The 25,673-nt window shown below is 37.5% G+C and overlaps 1 protein-coding gene across 1 annotated transcript in view; it reads left to right on the plus strand.

Moving 5' to 3' along the window:
* The first annotated feature begins 18,399 nt into the window (after positions 1 to 18,399).
* The window catches only part of Slc5a12 (solute carrier family 5 member 12), a 42,927-nt gene continuing 35,653 nt past the window's right edge, over positions 18,400 to 25,673 (plus strand). Inside the window, exon 1 of the mRNA XM_050125405.1 lies at positions 18,400 to 18,738. Coding sequence (XP_049981362.1) covers positions 18,400 to 18,738 — 339 coding nt within the window. The remainder of the gene's footprint in view (positions 18,739 to 25,673) is intronic.

Raw genomic sequence — 25,673 nt, forward strand, 5'->3', positions numbered from 1 at the left:
ACCAGGAAGATTCTAGCTTCCAGTCCATCCTGGGAGAGTGGAGCATGGTGTCTGTGCTCCAGAGAGCAGAGTCTCTCTGGGAGCAGAGCAGAGACTGACCTCACTTACTCTTCCGCCCAGCATCCTATTCTGTTTTCTCCTCCCCCCTTATGTTCTAAGCTATGAGGCCAAGCAGTTGGTTTATTGCTCAGCCAATGAAATCAACAGATTGATATGACACTCCCACATCACTTCCCCTTTTTCTGTTTAAACAAAAAAAGCAAAATTACATATAACAAAACAGTTATCAAGTAAAAATTACAATAATCTATATCATAACTAAGGAAAACTATAACTATAGCTAACTATTCTTAACTCCATCAAAGAGTCCAGAAAGATACAATATTACCTAAGCAAACAAGAAATCCAAAGCTCTAGAAATGACAGAGACATCTCACTGCCTGGACAGTCAACCAAAGTTCCTCTGTACCTTTGGGGCATCCATTTTCGGCCTACAGGCCCATAGTTTCCAGCAGACATTTCCACAAAGCAGGAAATTTCAAAGGCAGTCACTATCTGCTTGTCCTGAAGAATGTCTTGCAGACTCTTTCATGAATCAGGAACCCCGAAAGATCATCTCACCTTTAGGCAAGTTCAGCAGTCCTCTCTCTGCGGGTTCTCTGTGTCCAGTTTATGCAATAGTCCAGGCAAGAGCAGTTTCTTGCCCAAATGGCTATCAAACTCCATAAGGATCCTCTTCGATGCCCATCTTCCTCTTGAAGTAGATTGGTGCTGCCAGGAGCAGAGTGTCTCATTGTCATGAAAAGTCCTAAGTTATTAAAACATTTAAAATGCCATATTCTATAATCTTTGAAAAATATGAAGAATGCCTATCTAAAATATATCTATGCACATCTAGAAAATCTTAACTAACATGACTACAAACTTAACTATTATTAATGATTATTCATTAACAACCTATATACATTACAAAATTAACCTTAAATTTAAATCACTAAAGCAAAATCCATATCAATGTAAATTATTCATACCTATATCATCTCCCCCTTTAAATGTAAAAGAACATTTATAAACAATATTTGGGAATATGGGCGCAGTTTTTTCTCTCCAAACTGCTTCCTGCTGAATGGGGGCGTCGTTAATTAGGTCTTTCATGGTATAACCTGTGTGCTAGTTTCATCTCAGTTGGCAGTTGAGCGAAGCAATTTTCTGAAGGTATTCACAGCAACCGTTCAGGAGGGCGTGGTCCATCATACCATATCGGAATAGAAGAAATGAACAGGGTCTCATCCTCTGTGAAAACAAAATAGGAAACTCCTTTCGAAAGCATCATGTCCTTAGATCCAAATTTCAAAGTCAAGGCATCAAAATCTCTACGATGGATTAGTTCAGCAGCATTTATAAACAAATATCTTTTAGCAGCTGTTGCTCCTTCCTCAGCATTCAAACAATTCAAAGAGAGCATAATAGTATACAGTATCAAGATTCTCTGTGTATTTTCCATCTTTGTACGCTTTATTTTAACCTCTATTTCGTTTATTTTTACTTTTATTTTATATTCTCTGTATCTCTTTGACCTGGAATAACTCTGTAGACCAGGCTCTCCTTGAACTCTCAGAGATCCGCCTGTCTCTGCCTCCCAGGCATTGGGATTAAAGGTGTTTGCTACCACACCTTGAACTCACAGAGATCTGTTTGTCTCTGCCTTCTAGGCACTGGGATTAAAGGCGTGTGCTACCACACCTTGAAGTCACAGAGGTCAATCTCCCTCTGCCTCCCAAGCGTTGGGATTAAAGGCGTGTACTACCACACACAACTTCTCTTTTTCTTACTTTTTTTTTAAAACTTTTAACTTTTAGCTTGCATATATTTTTAACACACTGTAAATCATTTAAACATTTTCTTTATCTTTGAATCTCTTTACTGTATATCTCTCTTTTTCTGACCACACGAGCCTTTAAATTACTGAGCAATATGAGTAGGATTAAAGCCGTGGCTTTGCCAGCTAGATCCAGTCCATTCCTTAGCTTTCCAGCCTCATGGCGGAGATACAGGCTGTAGCCATGTTTATAGCCACAATTCTATGGCGTTTCAAGGTCCCTGCCAGCCAGCGAGCTACAACAGACAACAGTCAAGTCCTCTCTCGGTAGTTGGCCCTCCTGCCTCAGTCAGAGTTTGCCCTGGCAGGACGGCCCAGAAAGCCGGCATTTTTAAACAGCACAGCTTTTTTCCTGCTACGGCTGAAAACCGAAAAGCATGCGTTCAGCTTTTCACCAACACCGTTTAAGTGTTTCGTGGCAGGACCTCTTAATGAGCTGCAGGGTTTTGCAGCTGAAGCTGAGTCAGGAAGCCTCTCTTAGATGAGAGCGCTTGCTTGCCTCTAGCAAGCAGAGTAGACCCAAGAAATTTGTTGCTACCAAGAAAACATGCTTCATTCCATTCTTTCCCCAGCTTTCTCAGGCTTTTTGTGGATTCAGTTAGCCACACGTCTGGGCGCCATCTGTTGAAATAGGAGCGGCGGCGGGGCTGCGTCCCCAACACCCCAGCCGCTTGGCTAGCTCACGCCCGAAATAACAACACACAAACTGTATTCATTTAAGAACTGCTTGGCCCATGAACTCTAGCCCTTACAGGCTAATTCTCGCACCTGGACTAGCCCATGTCTAATAATGCATGTAAGCACCCCAAGGTCCGCTTACCAGGAAGATTCTAGCCTCCGTCCATCCTGGGAGAGTGGAGCATGGTGTCTGTGCTCCAGAGAGCAGAGTCTCTCTGGGAGCAGAGCAGAGACTGACCTCACTTACTCTTCCGCCCAGCATCCTATTCTGTTTTCTCCTCCCCCCTTATGTTCTAAGCTAAGAGGCCAAGCAGTTGGTTTATTGCTCAGCCAATGAAATCAACAGATTGATATGACACTCCCACATCACATTTGGATCCTTCCAATTGTTGAGATTCCACACTTTCTGGAATCCCAAACCCCTTCTCAGATTGGACATTTGGTGTGGACTTTTATTTTAAAAAATTTCTTTGAATACAAAAACTCTCCCTATTCCCCATATGTTTTTCTTAGTTCTAGAATGAATTCTCAGGAAACTTGTCCTATACTATAAATGTCATAAAACAGAGGTGGAGAGAGGAAGAAGGGGGGTACAGAGAACCTGAGAAGAATAAGTAAATATATGAAAGTTAAGTTATTGTAAAGATCACTGAACAAACAGGAAGAGTGCTTATATGGAGATGTTTTATGTATGTTTTGTTTATTTGAGAATTTCATAGCTGTCCACATTTGAAAATATCAACTCATCTCTCCAACTCTTCCCAGATTCTTTCCCAACACCTCCTACTCTAAGCTTATGCTCTTAAAAATAGGACTTTTTTTTTATAACCACTGATCCCAATTAATGCTCTCAAATGCTCATGGATGTAGGACCATGCACTGGACCATGGGAAATCTCTGAGGGGTCATTTCCCTAAAGAAAATCCCTCTCTCAGTAGTCATCTACTACTAGTAGCTCCTCAGGTAGGGATGTGGTCTGTTTGCCCCTCCCAGAAATGCTGGAATGTTGAGTGACTTGTTCTTGTGTAGGTTTTGAGTGGGTTACCACAGCTGTAGTGAGGTCCTAAGTGAAATGGCAGCATCATGCCCAGAAACCAGTGCTTTATGACAATCTTTTCAACCTCTGGCTCTTACAAACTCTTCATCGCCTCTCCCATGGTATTCTCTAAATCTTGGGGTGTGTGTGATGTGATATCAATGTCTGTTTAAGGCTGGGTCCTCCACAGTCATTTATTCTTCGTGTGTGCCTGTATTAACCTCTGCCTGCTGCGGGGGGAAAAGAAGCTTCTCTGAGAAGCGCCAAAAGCTGCATTGATCCGAGGATATAAAGAGAAACATTTAGAATGCACAGTGATACTATGTCCATTTCACAAAACAATCGTAGGACGGTCTTCCCTTCAGCTTACGACCTCCTGGTTGATTTTATTTTCAGTTCAACATTGTCTAGCGTCATCTGAAAAGGAAACCTATCAGGAAGAATTCCTTAGATCAGATTGGCCCATGGACAGGTCTAAAGAGATTATCTTGATTCTTAACTGATAAAAGATGGCTTCATCCCCCATGGACACCACCTTCCTTAGGAAGGTGGTCTTGCTGGTATAGGAATGATAGGTAAACATGAACTGGTGAGTGAGCCACCAAATAGTATTCCTCCATGAGTTCTGCTTTAAGTTCCTGCTTGAGAACTTGATTTCATTCAGGGATGGACACTGACCTAGATATGTAAGTCAAATAAGCCTGTTCCTCCACAAACTGCTTTTGAAAAGAGTATTTCATTACAACATCAGAAAAAAACCAACTCTCCACAGTTGTGACTTTCTGGCTGTGTTTCTAATACCAAGGGTAAATTCCCTCCTGGGATGCAGGACTTAAATCTGATCAGAAAGCAGTCGGTCACCCCTAAAATATTCATACTGCAATTGCAATGCCAGTCAGTATTGCTGTTTGCATAGCTCTTAGCTGGGCTCTTGGTGACTTTTCTCTCCTGGAAACCTGCATCATGTCTTCTGGTACTATGATAGGTAGCTGGCAAGAAGGAAACTTCAAGGTCAGTACCAACTTGATTTCTACATGTCCTTTGCCAAAAGTATCTTACCATAAGCTCTGCTGGAGAAACAAAATCAATGGCAAAAGTTTATATTGTGTTTTTGAGATTCTCTGAGATACCCCAAGGGAAGTATCCTATGGTTGGTGTAGGGGGTTTTGTTTAATAGCCTATGGTTTCTGGGCGCATTATCCCTCTGTGTTGGGTACCTTCACCTAAACCTACTTTTATTATAATATTTAGTAAATCATATATATTTATATCTTTAATAAGTTTTCATATGGATTTCCCAAACACTTTAGTGCTAGTTATCCATCTCCTACTCACTTCTCTTTCTTACTTTTTTCATCTTCCTCCCCATCCAAACTTCACTCTCCAATTATCCTTCATTTGTCCCTCCATTCCACATGTGTTCTACCGTATCATTCAAACTGATGGCCCCATTCTAGTCTCCTGGTTTCCACAGGTGCTCCAAGTTGAGCACAACAATCTAAATGTTCTAAGCTAAGACCCCGTCATGAGAAAGAACATACAGCAATTGTGTTTCTGGGTCTGGATTACCTTACTTAGTCCAATTAAATGTTCCAAATATGTACTTTTACTCAATGACAAATTCAATTAAAGCCTGGTTCCTATAGAGTTCAAGCTTCAGGTAATTAATATTCGTGTTATGGCTACTCTTTGATTCTCAAATGTCAGTATGAGCATGTCTGTCACAGCTTTTGCTTTTGACCAGCAATTCCCTTTAAAATAATGTGTAGGGGATGAGAACATCAAGAGAAACTGGCCCACAGAAGCAACTAAGAAGGTCTTATAGGGACTTACAGAGACTGAAGAAACAAAGACCCTCCATCTGCCTGAACTAGGTCTTTGCATATATCTTATGGTTGTGTAGCTTGGTGTTCTTGAGGAACTCCAATGATGAGAGCAGAGAGTATCTCTGACTCCTTTGCCTGCAATTGGGACCCCTCTCCTCATACTGGGCTGCCACTTTCAGCTGTGATTTGAGGGTATGTGCTCAGTCTTATTGTATATTTTAATGCCATGTTCAATGATATTTTGGGGAGGTCTGCTTTATTTACTTTTTATTTTTTACTGTGTGTGTGTTAAAAACAGAGAAGGAGTTGATATGGGGGAGAGGTGGGGTATGGGAACAGGGAGGAGAGGGAAGGGAAACTGATCAGTATGAAATGTATGAGAAAAGAATAAAAGTTAAAAAAAATAAAATGATGTTTAACTGTATTTCTCACACATTAACTTATTATGAAATTTAAATGTTCTTTAATCTATGAACAGAACCTGATATTCTTTCATCAGTCAATAATGCTAGATGAATAGGCAACTAACAGCTAATGCCTTTTTGTAATGTGAAATCAAGGTTTGGCTCTATTAATTCTTCTTTGCTGACAAAAGTACTCCCAGTCTTCCATAGGCTCCAGCAGAAACACGAACATGTTGTTATGTGAATGTTAATATGCACATTCACCAGGAACAGAGCTAATCATCTTATAAACGAAATAAGGGTTACTGGTTCAGATACACATTTATCTTGCCAACATTTCTCTATAAACATTTATGGTTAAGGAGTTAACTGTAGAAATTTAAATGAGGGAAAACTGTTCCTTGAGCTTCTGGAGTTTCTAAGAGAGAGCTAGAGAAACAAATAACAGATTTTGACAGTTTGCTAGTGAAGATTTCATGAGCATAGTAGTAAGGCAGGGAGAAGGGCAATTGTCTGGTTCACACAAGTCTTGCAGCCATCCAAAATAGCAGAGCCATGAAAAAGTTCTTTGGTTTATTTGAAAACATAGTAAGTATTCCTCTTCATAGTGCAGATTAGAATACAAAATAGCAATACTTTTTAAAAAGACTTTTCAATGTCAATGTACCTACATTTGTATGTGTTCACATCATGTATGTTTAGGTGACATCATCAGAGGCGTTGAAGGTGGAGCTACAGGTGGAGGTGAACAGTCTAGTGTGGGTTCTAAGAACTGAACTTGGGTCCTCAGAGTAAGTGCTCATAGCAACTGAGCCATTTCTCCGGCTCTATAAATACACTTTCGACAACATATGCCTTACTTTTCTAACAATATGTTATGGTTTGGCAAACATTTTCATAAAGTAAGAATAAATACTTTAAGCTTTGCATGCCAAAGCAATTAGAAGCAATCATGAATGTGTGTCATAGCTGTTCTCCAATACAACATTTTATATATGAACAGACAACTCTGATGAGGGTCATGGTTAGCCAATCCCTGATCTAATACCTGAATCTGGAGAAGTTAGATAACAGATTGGAATATTAGAAAGTGTGGGTCAACACTTGAGTGTTTCTATAAATAGTTTCCAGCACTGTGTCAGAAGATAGCAGATGACATCATGCAAGAAACACACATTAAGAGAGCTACATTGAAGAGAGAGAGTGGAAGCTAGAAATCAAAGGCATATCTAGGTTATCTTTATCATTTTTTTAAAGAACACAAAGCAATCCCACTCTCATGAAGGTCCCACAAGAACTGAATTAGTCTCTCTAACTCAAGTATTGATTAAAACCTAATTACCATTCACTAGTTTTCACCTTTAACAACCTTCACCAACAGTAATTGTAAGTACATGAGAACTACATAGATATTTAACATTTGAATGTAATTTGTTTGAATGTAATTGGTCCATAATTTCATAGGGAGTGGCACTATTAGGAGGTATGGCTTGTTGGTGTGAGTATAATCTTGCTGGAGGAAGAATGTCACTGTGGGGGCAAGCTTTGAGGTTTCTTATTACCAGGATACTGGCCAGTATCTTAGCTGATTTTTTTTTTTGACTGCAAGATGTAGAACTTTAGTTCTACTACTTTAGTATCACATCTGCTTGCATACCGCCATGTTGCCAGCCATTGTAGTAATGGACTGAGCCTCTGAAATTGTAAGTGAGCCCCCTTACTTAAATATTTTAATTTACAAGAGTTGCCATGGTCATGGTATCTCTTCACATCAATAGTAACCCTAACTAAGATAGTAGAGATGGCATGCTTATTCAGCACTCATTCACTAAAATCCAAATATAATTTCTTCTTTCAAATATGTTCTCTCATTTAGTTAGCAAGCAAAGTTAGGAGGCATGAATGCAAGTGTCATTATTTAATTACTTTCATTTTGTAAAAGATGTCAAGATACTAGCTAATTTGTGGAGCTTAAACATGGTCTCTCAATCCCACATCTGCTTTTTGCTCTGGATGATCTTGCAAATCCAATAAAATAAATTTTACCTCTTAAATAAGCATATGCCCAAGTTTTACAACGTTGGAAGTGTTCTATAGTATAGTTACCAAGCACACCTAGATTAGAGTAGCAAGTTAATACATTTTCCCTCCCCTCCAGCTTCTTCTCAGCACACCTCCGGTCCACTCTTCCTAAACATAGACTTGCATATCTCAGAGAATAACATTAGTTCCTATACAATAACAGACAAGAGTGAATTTAGCTAAGCTGGTTGCCCATTGAGCATCAGGGATACACCTGCCTTTGTCTCTCCACGGCTAAGATAACAAGTGCACAACACCATACAAGGCTTGTTGACGTGGAATCAAGTGATGGAACTTAGGTCCCAGTGCTTGCAGGTCAGCGTTTTAGTGGTTGAGCTACGCCCACAACTCCTGGTATTCTATAGAGTAGACAAAACAGTTTTGAAAATGAACTAAGGTTAGGATTTACACTTCATGATTTGAAAGCATATCACACACTCACAGTAATTAGAATAGTGTACAAACAATACAAACATACAAATAATTCAATTAGATAGTGTAGAAGCACAGTAATCAAATATCATCGAGACATCTGTCCAGATCACTCAGCAAAGACAGATACCTTAACAGTTTCAGAGAAATGTTTATACAAAATGCAAAAGAGTGAAATGGGATCCCTGCTTTACACCATGCAGAAAAAAGTGACTCAAAGTGGATTAATGGCAATAAGTTGTAAGATCTAAAATGATAAAAAAAACCTAGAATAAAATGATAAGAGAAAACTGAATTATATTGAGGTCAGTAGGTAACAAAGGAAGAAAACGTAAGTGGAAAACCAGACTTAAAAACTTTCATTGTTTGGATGTTCACCTTCCTAGACATGGACTGAGAGGGGAGGACCTTGGACTTTCCACAGGGCAGGGAACCCTGACTGCTCTTTGGATTGGAGAGGGAGGGGGAGAGGAGTGGGGGGAGGGGGGGGGGGGGGGGGAGGGAAATGGGAGGCTGGGAGGAGGCGGAAACTTTTTTTTTCCTATTCTCAATAAAAAAAAGAAAAAAAATTATTTACAAGCAAGATGAAGAGTAGAAAGTTCTCAGATACATAGTGATTAAAGATTGGTAAGTCTCCTAAAAAAAACCTTTCATATGCAAAATTATACAATTAACAGAGCATCAGTGGCAAGATACAGAAAAACAGAAAACTTGCAAAACACATAAATAAAGGGCTAGTATTGAGATTATATTTAAAAAACTCCCTAACTTTACTACAACTAAAAAAAAATCAAGAAGTCTATGATTAAAGGCAATGGGTTGAAGCAGCTATTTTTCCAGAGAGGAAAGAGAAATATCCACGGACATATGAAATATTCAACATTACTGATCAAAGGAGAAGTTAAAGTAAGCCACAATGATGTATCACCTGACATCTATGAGATGATTTGAAAAACAAATAAAAAAGTGTTGGTGAGGACATATTGGAACCCTGGTCAACTGCTATACAAAGCAGCCTCAAGGATTCCCAAAGATTAAAAATCGAATGACCCTGTGATCCAGAAATTTAGTACTGATCATATATCCAAATAAACTCTTGAGTGTCATAGAGATATTTTACACTCTTGTTCTTGGAACTGTTGTTCATAATAACTGAAGGGTAGAAACCACCAACAGCTGGATAGATGGACACAATGTGTTGCACAGACAATGGATTATTTACTTGTGTTAAATTATTTCAAAAGTACATTGGGAATAAAATTTCTTAATGTGGCCCCTCAATGAGTGTTTAGTTCCTTGTGAACACACATTGGGAAATCAACTTCCAGAATATATTCATTCATGATGTTTCATGTCTTAAGTATTTTTGAGAATGTTTTCAATTTCCCCTCTAAAAAGTAAATGACTCAGTATTCTCAATTGAATCATGGAGTGAATTTTATCTTTCCTAAACACACAGAAGAAGCTATTTATATCTCATGCTTTTGTCCGGTGCACTTTGGTACAGATAAGCAATAACATCTATCACCAGATAAAGCAATAATTAACAAAAGCCAAAGTTCAAAATTAAACTTCTAACTGGAAGAAAAATAGGCTTAGTTAGCTATAGATGAATTGCTAAGAAAACATTAAAAGTTTAATTGAGATGAAGTTTTGTTTGAGCGGGGAAACATTTATAAACCTCACATCCTCTGTTTATCTTATGCTGATACCACTTACTCGGTCTTTTCTATGTTCTTACTGTTTATCCTATCCTAGCTATTTAAAAAGCATCTCTTATTTAACATTCACAACTACACTTCATGGTCCTCTATCAATTTTACAGGACACATAAGTTTCTTGCTAGAGGTATAAACATGTCCGAGTAGTACACAGAGTGACTTCCTAAGAGTCATATTGTTCCTTTCCAGATGAAACATTGTCAGCTGATCCTTACAGGCAAACCACGTGGAAAGTTACAACTTAACACCTGAAGAAAAGTAAAAGTAGTAGTTTCTGTTTCTTTCCCTATCTAATCAGCCCTAGTTTCTCCTGGTTTTTATTTCTGTCAATGTTGATATTGCCTTTAACCAAACAGGCACATGGGAGATTTTCATTATTTAGTGAAAGGAAATGAACATACCTTATAGGCTGAAATCCAAACATCAAAGCACAGACCAACAGCAGTGTGGGGTGCTCTTATTTCTGTGTGGGGATGCTACATATAGCAGGATGGGGTGGGGCTTCTGCAGGATCTTAGAGGATGTGCTCATTCTTTCCCAGTTTTTCCCAAATGCAAACTTGTTCAGAGAATAGGTGTTAGAATGTGAGAATGTTCTGTAAACCTCTGTGATTAGAAACAGATGACCTCATCAATGGCCTACAAGGTAGCCCGAGGCAGTGGCAGGACGTCAATCAATTCTGCCCTTCCATTGCCTGACAAGTGACATCACGAACTGTTTGCCGAGGGTAGTCCTGTCTAGTGTGACTTCTTATAGTCAGTACACAAAGTTTGTGTAATGAATAATAAATTCCAAGATGTCTCTGCTTGCAATGGGCCTTCTACATTTCTTCTCCATATTCCCATCCAATTGTGCATATCTTGGAGAATGAACCAGCTTTACACACTTCCTCAGCGCACACATATTGCAGCTGACAACATAAAAGTGAGCAGGAAAAGAGGGACGGGAAGAACTAGAAACTCAGGAAACAATACTGGGGAATTCAGGGAACTCTGAGAGGCTTCTATCTCAGTATCTTTCTAGGTCTCAAAGTTCCCTGCCTTTCCCTGTGTCTAGGAATTTCTCGTCAACTTGTACAGTTCCTGTGCTGATTAGTGAGATTGCTGACCTGAGAATGTGTAAGGCATGAGATCAAAGATGTTGGTTGTCCCGTACAGTAGAGACTTGGTTGTAGTCATCTCACTGACAAACAGAAATATAGCTGGAAACTGAAAGGACGTGGAACAAGACATTTTAAGCAAATGAATCAAAACCAAGCAAGAGTATCTATATTAATATCTGAGAAAGCAAATTTTATACTAAAGTTATTGAGAAATACAAATAAAATTAAACACAGAGAACCCTCTGTCAAGAGAGTAAAATAGTTGTATACATTACAAATATTTGTTTTTATGATTTCATAGAACAAACATTGCCAGACATAAAGATTATGATAGGCTCTTATAATCAAATGTTGTAAAAATAAATGATTTTATACATTTTTATAGCTACATAAGGACTAAAATAAAATAAATGTAAATACCAGCAACAGTAAACTCCTTTCTCTCTTGGGGTTCAATTCAGAAATTCTATTTTCACGTCTATATGCCAAAACCTAACAAAATTTTCCCTTTTTGCTTGATTTAGCAAATTAGATCCACAGTAGGCCATGCTGTTGGCTCCACCTTTCTTTTCAGCTGTTGAGGAATTGCTAAAGATCCTAGGGTTGAGGAGAAAGAGACCTTGTTCCTCATGCCCAATGCCCCTTTCATCTGGATAGTTTTTTTAAGTCCTAATATTAACGATAGGATTCTTCTGTCATTAGTTTGTTGTAATGTTTAATAGTGTTCTTTGTGTCTCTTAATATGGGGACTCTGAAATCTGCCTTCTAATGTGATAAATAAATGTTTATTGTCACAGATGTTTGCATTTAAGACTGCTGGAGCATGGTGAGAAAACGCTGGGTTTTCTTCATGGCAAAGTGGTATATTTCCCATTTTCCCACATGAACTTTTTGACATAAGAATATGCTACCGAATTTAAGAGTTCTTGTATTTCTCCTGAAAAGTTATTAAAACATGATCCTGTGCCTTACAAACTGGATAAATCTTGTGTGAAATGAATTTTAACAGAGAACAGAAAAGAGTGTGAGAATATTAAATGCTACCAAATGTAAAAATCGGTAACAATGTAGAAAAAGAGCAGAATATTAGACTAATAGATTGATGTCGTAGTTATAAGCAATGATACATTAAAAGCAGTATACTCTTTTTGTTGAAGCAATATTCACATCCTGAGTAACCACTTTGCAACCCAAAACAGGATTCACATGGATAATAGTGTTTCTGGATTTAGTTTAATTATCAGTGCCCCATGATTCTTTAGTTACAAGTCTGCAGCACTTAACCTTGAACCTCTTTGATGTAATGGCCATGTTTTGAACCAGAATTCGCTGTCTCTTACAAAGTGTTTACAAGTCTTGTAGATTGAAGATTAACACATACCAATGTTAATATTAAACAAAAAAGTCTGATCTCTGAAAGTCAAACAGGGTTCTGATTTTCTGCTGAGACCACCATAAGGAAGATCTGCAGCAAAGTCAAAATAAAGGCATATCTTGAACATGGTAGGGATGTGGTACCAAACCATTACAAGAAAGCAGTGGCAGCGGCAAAGGCAATTACATGAATTCCACCATGGTTAGGGGGTATCTTATTGTATATATATGGATAAAAATACCTCACTGATTGTCATCGTTAGGGTTACTATTTTATGATGAAAGGCCAAGACCAGAAACAATTTGGGGAGGAGCAGGTTTATTTGGCTTACATATCCTAAACCATAGCCTGTCAAGGGAAAGCAAAGTAGGAACTCAAACCAGGCCAGCACCTGGAAGCAGGAGCTAATGCTGAGGCTATGGTGGTGAGCTGTTTACTGGCTTTTTAAGCTTGCTTTCTTATAGAACTCAGGACCATCAGCCCATGGGTATCCTTGTCCACAGTGTGATGGGCCTTGTCCCATCAATAACTAAATTTAAAAAAAAATGTCCCACAAGTTTGCTGTATACAGTCTAATCTTACAGAAGCATTTTTCTCAATTGAAGTTCCCTTCTCTCAGATGACTTTAGCTCGAATCAAACTGAAACAAACTAGCCAGGACAATTGATAATATGGTAATAGATTATCAAAGCCTTGAGAAAATCATAAGCTTTTACTTGTGAAGCACCATCTTGCCTTAATGTTAATGACTACTAATCAGTGGTGCTTGCTGAAGGTTGGGGTGTCTGTGGCAGCAGTTTAAAAGAACAGTGAATATTGCTAAGTAGACTAATTCCCTTTTCCATGAAAGACTTTTCTTCTGCACACCACAGGGTTTGGTAGTATTTTACTTTTTTCACAGTAGGAATTTAAAAATTGGAGCCAATGTCATCACGCATTAATACAAGTTTGGTAACAAAGGTTATAATATTATAAATCTATTATAAATATTTTTCTTGCATCAATAACATTAACAACACCTTTACTGATAGTAGATTTTACCTAAAATCAAACAGGCAAACAAATAAGCAGCTTATTTCTCCACCAAAGACAGCATCACGAGTTCAGGTTTTACCATGCGATTTCAACAATTGAGTCATAACCCCTTACTTCATTTCTAACTATGGCTTTTATGCCATTTCTACCATATTTGCCATTAATTTATCCATTGAAATCTTAAATAGTCAAAATCATTTGGGATCAACTTTTTCTAAACTTTTGTTAATTTTCATGTTTGACTTTGTCCCAATAATCAATAATATTTTTAGTAGCATTTAAAAGAGTGAATCCTTCAATTTTTCAATTTCTTTTGTTCACATCTGTCAGAGGAATCAGTATGTGTGGAAGCTAGCCTTATCAAAAGTGTTTATTAAATAATATGACTTGAAAATTAAAATTATTCCTTGGTCCATGAGCTGAAGAATGATGGTTATTATCAGCAGACATGAAAAAGCATTGAGCATATTTACCATTGTCAGCATCTTGGGTGGCCAGGTATATTGTGAATGTATGGTAATATTTATATAAGGATCATTTGCTTATCAGTTGGTTTAAAGTCAGTGAATCACGCTATAACATAGATGTGTAGTTATCAAACTATTATTATTTCATTTAGGGCATACTTGGATGCCTAGGGGTATTCAGAATGGTAAATTGGCATTGATTTCCACTTAAAGAAACACTAGTCCTTGACAAGAGACTTAGCTTTTCTTTTTGAAGCCAAGCATCAGTCTTTATTCTCTGGGCATTAATGTTGTGGGTAATTTCTTTTTTTTTCAATTAGAACATTTTATTTTATTTTTCTTTTTTTTTCAAGGTTCCAAACATTTTTAATGATTATATTCAGTAGAGTAACATTTATTTATTTATTTATTTATTTATCTATTTATTTATTTATTTGTTTATTTATTAAAGATTTCTGTCTCTTCCCCACCGCTGCCTCCCCATGGGTAATTTCTTAATGTAATAGTAAGTTACTCATATGCCTGAAAAACCTATTATCTAGTGGAGCCATCTTCCTCCATTAATTTGAATAGATCTTCTGAATAATTTACTGTAACTGCTACATGACCAGTTGCTGGTGTAATCATGAGCTTTTATGTATTGAAATAGCTTTCTTTCTTAAACCCTATAAAATAACCTTAGCTAGATCAAATTTTTCTTCTATAGTGTCTGTAGACCAGACCTCATAGGAGTAAAAAGAGCAGAATGTCTTCTAAGGTTAAGATTAAGGGAATGTTGTGGCTAGTTTGCCTATCCATACCACTACAGCTTTCTCTTCTTGAGCATGAAGGTGGCTTTTATTCCTAATGTTCACCTTCATAGGAATTTTAATTTTCCTTAAGAGTTTCTCCTTGTAGTAGTGATTTAATGAGAAAGCTATGTGACTCTCTTAGTGGAACACTTATGAGTCATTGTAACATATTGATACAGAGAGGCTCAGCCACAGCATGTACAATCACCATGTTCACTGTGCAATTACAGCAATAATGTAAAGCTTCCTGGTCACAGAGCACCACAGTGGGTGTCATGATTAGAAAAGCTTCAAATAGTGAAGTAATTATTTTCAAATGTTTTATGGATAAAAACCAAATTTACAGTGTAAGAAAAAAAAGAGCAGGACTGGAATACTTGAGACGTTGTAAATGTACAATATCTGCAAAGCTGAATAAATTAAAGGAAACAACAAAAAATGCCCGTACTTCATGATACACATAATTAAAAGTGTAGATCAAGGTAAAGATAGTAAAGAGTCAGTGTTTCTGGGGGCAGGCACTGGTGATTGACAGGTTGCAGAAAGGAGGCAGGGAGTAGGTGAAGAAAGATGAGATTGTGAGAATCGTTCAACCTGGTTGACTGACAGTCAGAATGCTTCTTTATTTATATAGAATTCAGTAAGCAGGGATAGATTCATGTCGTTACAAAACACAGATCTAACCTATTTCTTGAACATCTGGGATTAGAAATTTAGTCATCACTGATGAATTGTGACAGAACAGAGTTACCTTATACAATCATTTCCCCTTATTTAGTCATCATTAATAAACAGCATTATATTCTATAATCATTTTTACTCACTAACCTCATAACCCAATTTTTCAGAGTCTAGAGGTATATGATAGCTTGTTCTCAGGCTGGCAGTTCTTGTGGCTTAGACAGAAAGAAAATCTCCAATCTAGCCAAGGCAGATTGCTATGCCCCAAGCAGTGTATTATTAACTCTTAATGGTTAGAGTGCCCAAGTAGAGTCCTCAGGCCAATTGTTGCAGTAGTTGTTTAGCTTCAGGTATAATATAATGTTTTACATTGTATATCTTTATATAATTTTTATATGTATAATCTTGGCACTCTTTTGCTTCTTGTTATATTACAGCACAGTGGCTCTCTATGAGTGAAATTTTCAAAGAAAGGGAGGACTCTTACTTTTCTTGTCTTTCTATGATATTCTTTGCCCACCAATATAAATCTCTATGTAGGACCGAGGTAATTAAAGCTAATCTAACTTTGTTGCTGTATATGCCATGTAATCGCCTGAGTAGTGGGAAAACGTTTGCAATCTGATCTGTGACCAACTTCTCTAGCCCACCGAACAGTGCTGACCTTTTAAAATTTACTTTGTATTGATTATCTTGTTCCTGAGTAAGTGTAGGGGAAGATGCTTTTAAGAATATCTCAGAGCCTCATAAAGAGGTCTCCGGTTTCTTTGTGTATGTCACAACTTCCAAGGCATGAGACTTCCAAGTAGATAAAGACATCTCCTTAAAAGCAGGAGGAGTATGCTCCGGATTTTCCCCGGGGAAGCTTAGAAGCAGTTCTCCCAGGAGAAAGCGTCCATGATCCTTAAGAAATTTTCTATCAGTTCAATATACCCAAGTTGTATAAATATTAAAAACCCTCCTACCACGTATCACGTGGAGATCAAAAACAAAACTTGCATGATGGCTAATATGTGACTCAGTTTTATGGGATCTTTGCCAAGCAGCTGTGCTGGTTTCAGAACTTTTGCTGTTCCCATCAGATATGGCTGTGCCACGGTGTCCCGTTTATAACAATGCCATCAACCATACAAATAGATGGAAAAGTTAAAATAATTGAACCCAAAGAGGCTAATGTGGGTTAAGAGGTCTTCATATTTCTTGTAACTGCTGTCATAATATTCTCATATCTAACAGAGGTTCCGAAAGAGAATTAGGAAATGAGAATACCAGTTCCTACCTGGAACTAATAATCATAATCAATAATAAAGACTTGCTTAGTCATCCAAAAGCAAAATTGAGAGTTTCTTCTGGCCCAATGGTAGTGGTACATGACTTTAATCCCAGATCATGAGAGGAAGAGGCAGGTGGATCTCCAAGTTCGAGTCCAACCTGGTCAACAAAGTAAATTCCAGGACAGTCAGGGCTACTCAGAGAAACTCTGTCTCAAAAAACCAGCTAACAAACCAAGCAAAAAGAGTTTCTTCTGTTTGATAGAAGGTGTCTTTGAACATCATAGATAATTTAAAATTTTACCTTTTGGTCTTTGACTACTTTCTATAATGGCTTGTAGTTAAAGGATTCAATCTCTAGGAAGACAGTCATTTGTAGCATCAGACTTCTTGGCACACACAATCAGACTGGGGTGGGCAGAAATTGCTGAAAATAGATTAGAAAATATCATATCTTCTAATGAACTAAGCAAGAACTAAGGGAGTTCCAGAGAATTGAACCAGAGGGGTCAGGGAGGCTACAAAGCTGAGGAGACAGAATTAGATCTTGTGTATCAGAAAGGCTTTGTAGGGATGGGTGCAGAAAAGACGTGTGACCAAACAGAGAATCTCTCACAAATGTCCTCCTAGAGATGCTTCTAATTGCTCGTGAGACTACACAGAGTAGAGCCAGGAATCTCCTACTCCATCTTTCTTATCCTCTCTTGCTCCTAACTCTAACTTAGCCTTTGGATACAAGTATAGAAAACAAGTGAAAATGGAGGAGTGATGGAGAAAATTATGGGCTAGCAACTTATCAGTTACTGGTAAATTTATTTTTTGACTCTGAGAATCAAGTGAGAAATGTTTTTATCTAATTTATCTAAATAAAATTAAGGGATTATGTTTAGACATTTTCCATTATAAGTGCCAAGGTCAGGAAGTTTGAGATTCAAGGTATCAGGGACCTTGTATTTCCCAGTATTCCAGGGAAAGCCCAGGGAGATGAAATGCTTTGTTAACAGTAACTCAGTTGTGATTGAGCCACGACGTGAGCAAAGGTCTCTGGATTGCTAGTTTTTGCTCTTTACCCTCCACCGCACTGCGCAGGCAGTTAAAGGTATGAACACTCCACACTGCCTTAGTCAGGAGGCAGATGCCATAGGCAGTGGCGTTTGCGTTTTCAGATTCCACTTCAGGAACAAGAAATGCTGAAGTAGTCACATTTTATCACTTCCCTGTTCCCTAATAATATTTAACTTTTATTTGAAAATATCTTGGAGATAAAAAAGCATGCTAGCTCGCAAACCAACTCCCTCTACCCCCAGCTATTAACTTGAGAACACATCTGAAGTCCTTCTTTGGCATATGTTGCTGGAGGGTAGCAGCAGCCAGCTTGTGATCAGTCACCTTTGTAGTTCTCATTTTCCCTCTGGTACCAGTGCCACCACCGATTATTTTTTACAGTCAACTTTCGAGAACTTTGAGGACAATTTGGTATCTGAAAATTTACACAAGTGTCGATGAGCCTTAAACCCTTCAGAGAATCACATTCTTCCCTCTCAAGAGAGCTCTATCTGCTGTTGGAATCATCTCCCTGAAACCTGCTTGCAAGAGACTATCGTCTTCTGCTTCCAGACATGGAGGTGAAGAACTTTGAAGCTTGGGATTATGTTGTGTTTGCAGGCCTCTTTGTCATTTCCTCTGGAATTGGTGTGTTTTTTGCCATAAAGGAGAGAAAAAAAGCAACATCTCGGGAATTCTTGGTCGGCGGGAGGCAAATGAGCTTTGGCCCAGTAGCTTTGTCTCTGACAGCCAGCTTCATGTCAGCTGTCACTGTCCTGGGGACTCCTGCTGAAGTCTACCGCTTTGGGGCATCCTTCCTCCTTTTCGTCATTTCATACGCATTTGTGGTCCTCTTCACATCTGAACTCTTTCTTCCCGTGTTCTACAGATCTGGAATCACAAGCACCTATGAGGTAAGAGACCATTTCATGCCCTTCCAGTACCTTTGGAGATGCCACTTCCACTCGAAGGGTCTTTCTTTTCCTTAACTTTTTGTTGTTTCATTAGTGCATATCATCTTGACATCAAGATATTTTCAAGGCAACTTCACATTACTAAAAAAAAATAATATGTACTATGGGTGAGGGTACTGTTTTGACACTATGTAGAAGACAGCTAATAATGTTACTCTCACTGGTTATTTCCATGATTTAATGAGAACCAATATATAAAATATGTTCTGAAAAAGTGAGAAATACTTATATTTATAATACTTATATTTAGTTAGTGAGAGGTAATAAAGAGACATTATCTTTAGTATCATTAGCTTGATTGTCCTGAAAGGCAAAGAGAACAATGCTATTAGCATTACAATTTGTCAGCTGAGAAAACTGAGATCTAGATGGGTAAGTTAGGTATTTTTTAATACTAGACAAAAGTCTACTGAGAAGCTAATTTTTATATGTTCTTTTTTATGGGCTGTCTATCAAACAGTAGATCTCTAATGGCAATTATTACTGCACTTCAGTTTTAAGAATCAATTAGAAATAATTTTGTAGGAAGGAATTCCTTAATGATAAAAATATGTAAATCATTTTAATGAGTGGGAAATAAGATGATGGAATTTTGGTTTTGAAGCAATGCTCAAAAAAATCAACATATTCAAAACTGAATTTTGAATATATTGAAAATTATATTGAAATAATTAATTGAAAATAACCAGTATTTAAGGTTAATAAAAAAGCAGTTTTGTGTGAAAAAACAACAACCAAAACATAGAATTTCATTGCCAATGAAAACTTTGAAAGTTACAACAGAAGACTTATAAAAAAACTTGTTTAAAAATCAGTGAGATAAATTATCGTAAAGAGTTTCTTTAGCCTTCCAAAGCCATTTAGGCAAATGAATACTTTAAAGAAGGTCTTAAGACATACAGAGAATCCATCATATCCTAATGTTCAACATTAATTATCCTGATGCTGAGAAATTAATAATAGTTGGACAATTCAACAGGCACAGTATGAGTCACAAATTCAAGAGATAATAGTTAAATTTATGATTAGCTCTAAAACTGTGCACACATGCCATTAAATACTAATGTGTATTTGAGAATGAATTTTCCCATCCATATGTGAACATTTGACTAAAGAAGATGTAGCTGGAGTTTTCTAGTTTTGTTCTAGAAATATTTTTGACATTCTCAACTCTTATGTCTGTGTTTCTTCTTGGAATATGTGCTATGATCAGCCATTCATTCCAGAAATACTCATAAAACATTTACTCATCTTGTGTACACCTTTCAAGGTTTGAGGACATGCGTTAAACAAGTTGCCTGCCCTCATGGGGCCAATTTCATGCGAAGGAGACAAACAATAAATACATAAAACATAACACAGGATTGTATGTAGAGTATTTAGTGTGAGCTAAGTACTATTGGAAGTATTTTACCTGTATTAACACATCCAGTCTTTGTTGGCACAAAAATCACAGCACTGACCTCAAGGAATAAGGGATAACTTGTTTTGGAGCCAAATTTGAGTATATGTGGCCATGGAAACACAGAGTTAGATTATCGAGGGTTCTGCGTTTACTTTAAAATGTTTGAACAGTGTGTTCACATGGTGCCACCTGTCTTCAGTCCTTGTAACTTGTCACTAATTTTGGTAAAGTGATGAGATGAGATATTGCAAAAGCAATTAAACAAACTACAAACACAGAACTGAAGAGATTTAAGACTCCTTTCAAATTTCCATGTTAAATTTAGATACAAACCTGTTTTAAAAGTTAGTCTAGGATGCTTTAAAACCCTTGTACAGGAGAACATGAAGATTATTAAAATACCCATGAGGTCATTTTGGGATTGGTCCATGCTTCACAAGAATTGGCGGTATGTCCTAGAGGTAATACCGCGAACTCGAATATAAGCCTACTTGGCTTTGAATGCTGGTTCTGCCACATACTAGCTGCATGACTGGAAAATTTCTTAAGTACTTCATATTGTATTGTAATAACTTCTGTCTTGAAGGATTTCTACAGTGGATGAGATGGATGAGATTTTATGTGGAATTTTTCTTATATATATTTGGACTAGAATGCTATATTAACATTCTTAATTTTTTTCATTGTCCCCTACTTTTAACACTGTGGTATTTGGGATGTCTTTGTTTATATCCCATTATACAGTAAAATATATTACTTTAAGAATTTTTTTCAGGTATGAAAGACTAAAATAAGTGGACACTACATTACACTCCTTGAACATCAGTCTGCTTTGTCATTTGCTTTAACTGAAAGGAAGCTCAGGACACCTAAGACCAAGTTCTCAGCACAAAGGAGATTTATTTGTTTCAGAGGAACATAGGGCAGGGAATAAGAGACAAACACAAGATATAGAAGAAGATGGAGAAAAAAAGGGAGCCAGGGAAAGGACAAGGGGGTATTTGTCACAGAGGACAAACGACTGCCTCTGGAAAGACAGAGATGACACAAAAGAAAATTGTAGTTTATAAAGGTACAAGTGGAAACCCCATGTTTGGATGAGGTGTTTAATTTTAATTGGGCATGTTAATTAGGTGAGCCAAAGGGAGCCTTGCTGTAGAAAGTCCTACAACCAGTAGTTACTCGCTGTGGGATTTCTGATCTCCGCACTAGCAGAGGATTCTGATTTGTGAGTCTACCCCTAAATAAATAACCGTCTATTTCTCTATTCTGAGCTGGTGTGGGATTTCTTTTAAGCATCCTTCTTTAGAGCCTTTCATTGATGAACTTTAACACTTTGTTAGCTGGACCTTGGTAGTTAGACTCAGAAGGAGGAAGTGGCTAAATAAGAGAAAGGACCTTGGGGATTAGCTTAAGAAATGTAATCTAAAAGTTTTTTTTTAAACTTAATTTATTTTAATTAAAACACCCAATATTTTTCCAGTTTACATTTTTTGTAGGTACAATTAAGGTTTTCTTTTTTTTTAAGTATTTTATTTATTTATTTATTTATTTTTTAATTTATTAAAGATTTCTGTCTCTTCCCCACCTCCGCCTCCCCTTTCCCTCCCCCTTCCCCCACCCAGTCCCCCTCCCTCGTCAGCCCAAAGAACAATCAGGGTTCCCTGCCCTGTGGGAAGTCCAAGGACCACCCACCTCCATCCAGGTCTAGTAAGGTGAGCATCCAAACTGCCTAGGCTCCCACAAAGCCAATACGTGCAGTAGGATCAAAAACCCATTGCCATTGTTCTTGAGGTCTCAGTAGTCCTCATTGTCCGCTATGTTCAGTGAGACCTGTTTTAACCCAGGCTTTTTCAGACCCAGGCCAGCTGGCCTTGGTGAGTTCCCGATAGAACATCCCCATTGACTCAGTGTGTGGGTGCACCCCTCGCGGTCCTGAGTTCCTTGCTCGTGCTCTCTCTCCTTCTGCTCCTGATTTGGACCTTGAGATTTCAGTCCGGTGCTCCAATGTGGGTCTCTGTCTCCTTTCATCGCCTGATAAAGGTTAATATTCAGGAGGATGCCTATATGTTTTTCTTTGGGTTCTCCTTCTTATTTAGCTTCTCTAAGAACCCGAATTATAGGCAAATTCGAATTTATCAAGGCAAAGGGAATTGGGGAGAAGAAGAAGGTCTGCCAGAGTCATGCCCACCACTATCAAACTGGCCATAGTCCGTCAGGGATGATTAAAAATTTCAAACAATTAGTGAGTTTGGATTTTAGATCTCATGAAAGTTACATTTTCTGTGTTTTGCTCCTGGGAATACTGCCATGATATTGCTATGCAAGCAAGCAAGCTGAAATTGCTGGGCTAACTCTGTAACATGATTGGACTAAAAAAGAACAGGGGTAAGCTAACTGACTTCCCATGTCCAGATATGTATGTAGTGTAGGCCATCTAATACCTCAAGCCACCGATCTTCCACTTGACTAGAGCTACATGGGAACCTGGAGAAAGAATAGAGGAATAGCCATTATCCTCAGAGTGATGAAGGATAGTTATTTTTGAGTTTTGAACCCATCACTTTTTGGATGGGTATTCTAGTTTGCTTTCAGTTGCTGTAATAAAACACTGGCCAAAAGCAACTTGGGAAGGAAGTGTTCATTTCATCTTGCGTCACAATTCATCATAGAAGGAAACTCAAGCAGGAACTCCAGGCAGGAACCTGAGGTAGGAACTGAAGCAGAGACCATGAAGACATTCTAGTTAAAAGACTTTCGAAGGCTGCTTTCTTATTCAACCCAGGATCACATTTCCAAGGGTTGCACTATCTCTAGGGGTCTAGTTTCTCCCTCATCAATCATTAGTCAACAAAATGCCCCATAGACTGGATTGGGTCTCTTTTTCAATATGGTACAATATAGAAATACATATGTATATTTTAATAGCCAGTGAGTTGGATGCTTTGATACACAGTGGGATTTCAAGATGAAACTCTGCATCTGTAAACTTTATTACCATCTCATGGAAAGCATAGAATTTATTTTTGCTCTTATGTTATAAATTAGAATTAGCTCAATCAATAACATACGTTTTCATTATCTCCAATTTGATGGTTTATAAATAGACTTTTCATGGTATCTTCACTTTAACTTTTTTCTTTTTCTTTTTCTATGCTTAAAATAAGCACAGCCTATTATTTACTCTTAAATTTTTAAAAGTATGTTCCATATTCTATCATTATAGCCAGGTTTTTTATACTAGATGACCCTTAAGCTTCTTACTCCTAAGTTTTCATAAAAAAGTACAGATGTTACAATGTCTTGAACAGTGATATCTCAACACTTATGATAGTTTTTCCTGTGTATTAGAATCTGTAGAATTATTTTGATAGTAGTATATTTAAATATTATGGAATATTACTTTAGCAAAAGTGATATTATAAACTAATTACCTTAAATGGATATTTAATATCCTATACAGTCTAACCATATATTATGAGGATTTTCATCCAACCTATGGAGGAATTAGCTTTTAATCTTTGTAGATAGGTCAATATGCTATTTAAATGAGGAATGGAATGTTTTATGTGGTTTATGTTTAGGGACATATTCTAGATGAATGCCAATAATGATTTTAGGGTTTTGACTTCTGAAGCAATTGGGCAAACTAGGACTCTATCACCAAAATATAAAGGAAAGGTATTTTTAAAACAGTATCAAAAGAGATACAGTGAGTGTCTATATTTGAAAGTGTGGTATAGGTATCAGGTTCCTTTCATGAATTGGGTGTGGGTCATGAGATCTGAAGAGGATGCAAGATTATATTGATATGTCTCTTTCCTTGCTCAGTCCTGATGCATGGAGTTGGTGGGGGACTTGGTCCTTCCTCAACTGAATGTATCAGGCATTGTTGACTCCTCATGGGATTCCTTATCCTTTTGGAGGAGTAGATGGGAGTGAGTTGGAGGGGAGAATGGGGAACTGTGGTTGGTATGTAAAATGAATTTTAAAAGCTTATATATCCAACAAAGACAACCAATAGGTGAGTGAAAAATATATTGAAAGGGAGAGAAAATATGATCAGCTGTAGAATTATATTGCATCAAGCATGAGAAAAGAGTCTTAGGCCATAGAAAGAGACACAAGACTCCAGGGTGATGGAGCGAGAAGCAAAAGATGGCCAACAGACAACAAGAGTTCAGAGAAGCTCAAAGTGGATTTATTGTTAGGCATCTCTGTGGAAATGTGGCACCATAACAGTGATTGGTCCTGGGGGGGATTCATTTTGAATTATTGATCTTCAGAAATAAAAGATTATAAATTCCCACTATTTTAAGCCACTCATACCCATACATAACCAGACAGACTGATGGCCTTAAAAATATTCAGTGTATCTGAGCTACAGAGCTCAGAAGACAGCATATGCATAAAAATAGGGATGCCAATTGGAGTAATCTTCCTGAGAGATAACTAAAAGAGTTGGAAACAAGTTTCAAACTAAATTTGAGCAGAATGTCTCTTTCATTTTTGATTAATATAGGAAAGTAGAAAAAGAAACCAAAGAGCTGTTGGTTACCACCTTTACAAATATCTTGTCATGATGATAATTCTTGTGGTTCATAGGTGTTGCAGTTGAGTAGAAACTGTCTCCTTATTGGATGTTAAGTATCGAATGATCATCTCTGAAAACATATGCACAAACAACAACAAAAGATTCAACAGATTACTTGATGATATTTGTACATACAGAGACATATGCACATACATGCACATATGTTTGTAATAATAATAGTCAAAGAAAAAGAGGCTATCAACTTGATGGGAACATAAAAAGGATTTGAAGGAGAGTAGCTGGAAGGGACTAGAGGATAAAAATTGAAGAAGAAAGTAATATTTAAAATATTAAAAATGTAAAAAAATAATTACCAGTTTAGCAATGAATATAGTTTAATATGGAGAATAAATAATATGAAGGTACAGGTATAACATAAGATAGACAGGTGTGGCCAGGCAGCAGTGCAGACCCAACTAGACCAACATAATTTTGTCACCAATAGAGAATCACTGGATATTTTTAGAGTGGTATGATCAGAACTGTCTTAAGAGATACAATGTGTGTGTGTGTGGGGGGGGCATGAACTAAAAGAATACTACAAGCCTTACTTTTACAGTGACCAATGAGAGTGTAACAGAATTATTCCAGAAAAGAAGAAACAAAGAATAGAGCTAAATTGTAGGCAGAAGGGAAGTAAAGGATAAATTTCCACGAAGGGGGAGGGTATCAAACAGGAAGACCTCTGAATAAAAAATGATACAACCTAAATTTTGATACAAGCATCTCAATTGCCTCTCATGACGATTGTGAAAACTGTATTTTAATATATGTTTGACTTTCAGCAATCTATGCTTTCCCCCTCCTGCTGCTTCCAAGGATACATACCATAAAATGGCAACATAAACCCAAACCTATATTCGGAGGAATACCAAG

Source organism: Alexandromys fortis, unplaced genomic scaffold, assembly GCF_014885135.2.
Source record: "Alexandromys fortis isolate MF-2015 unplaced genomic scaffold, M_Fortis_MF-2015_v1.1 scaffold_229, whole genome shotgun sequence".
Lineage (NCBI taxonomy): Eukaryota > Metazoa > Chordata > Mammalia > Rodentia > Cricetidae > Alexandromys > Alexandromys fortis.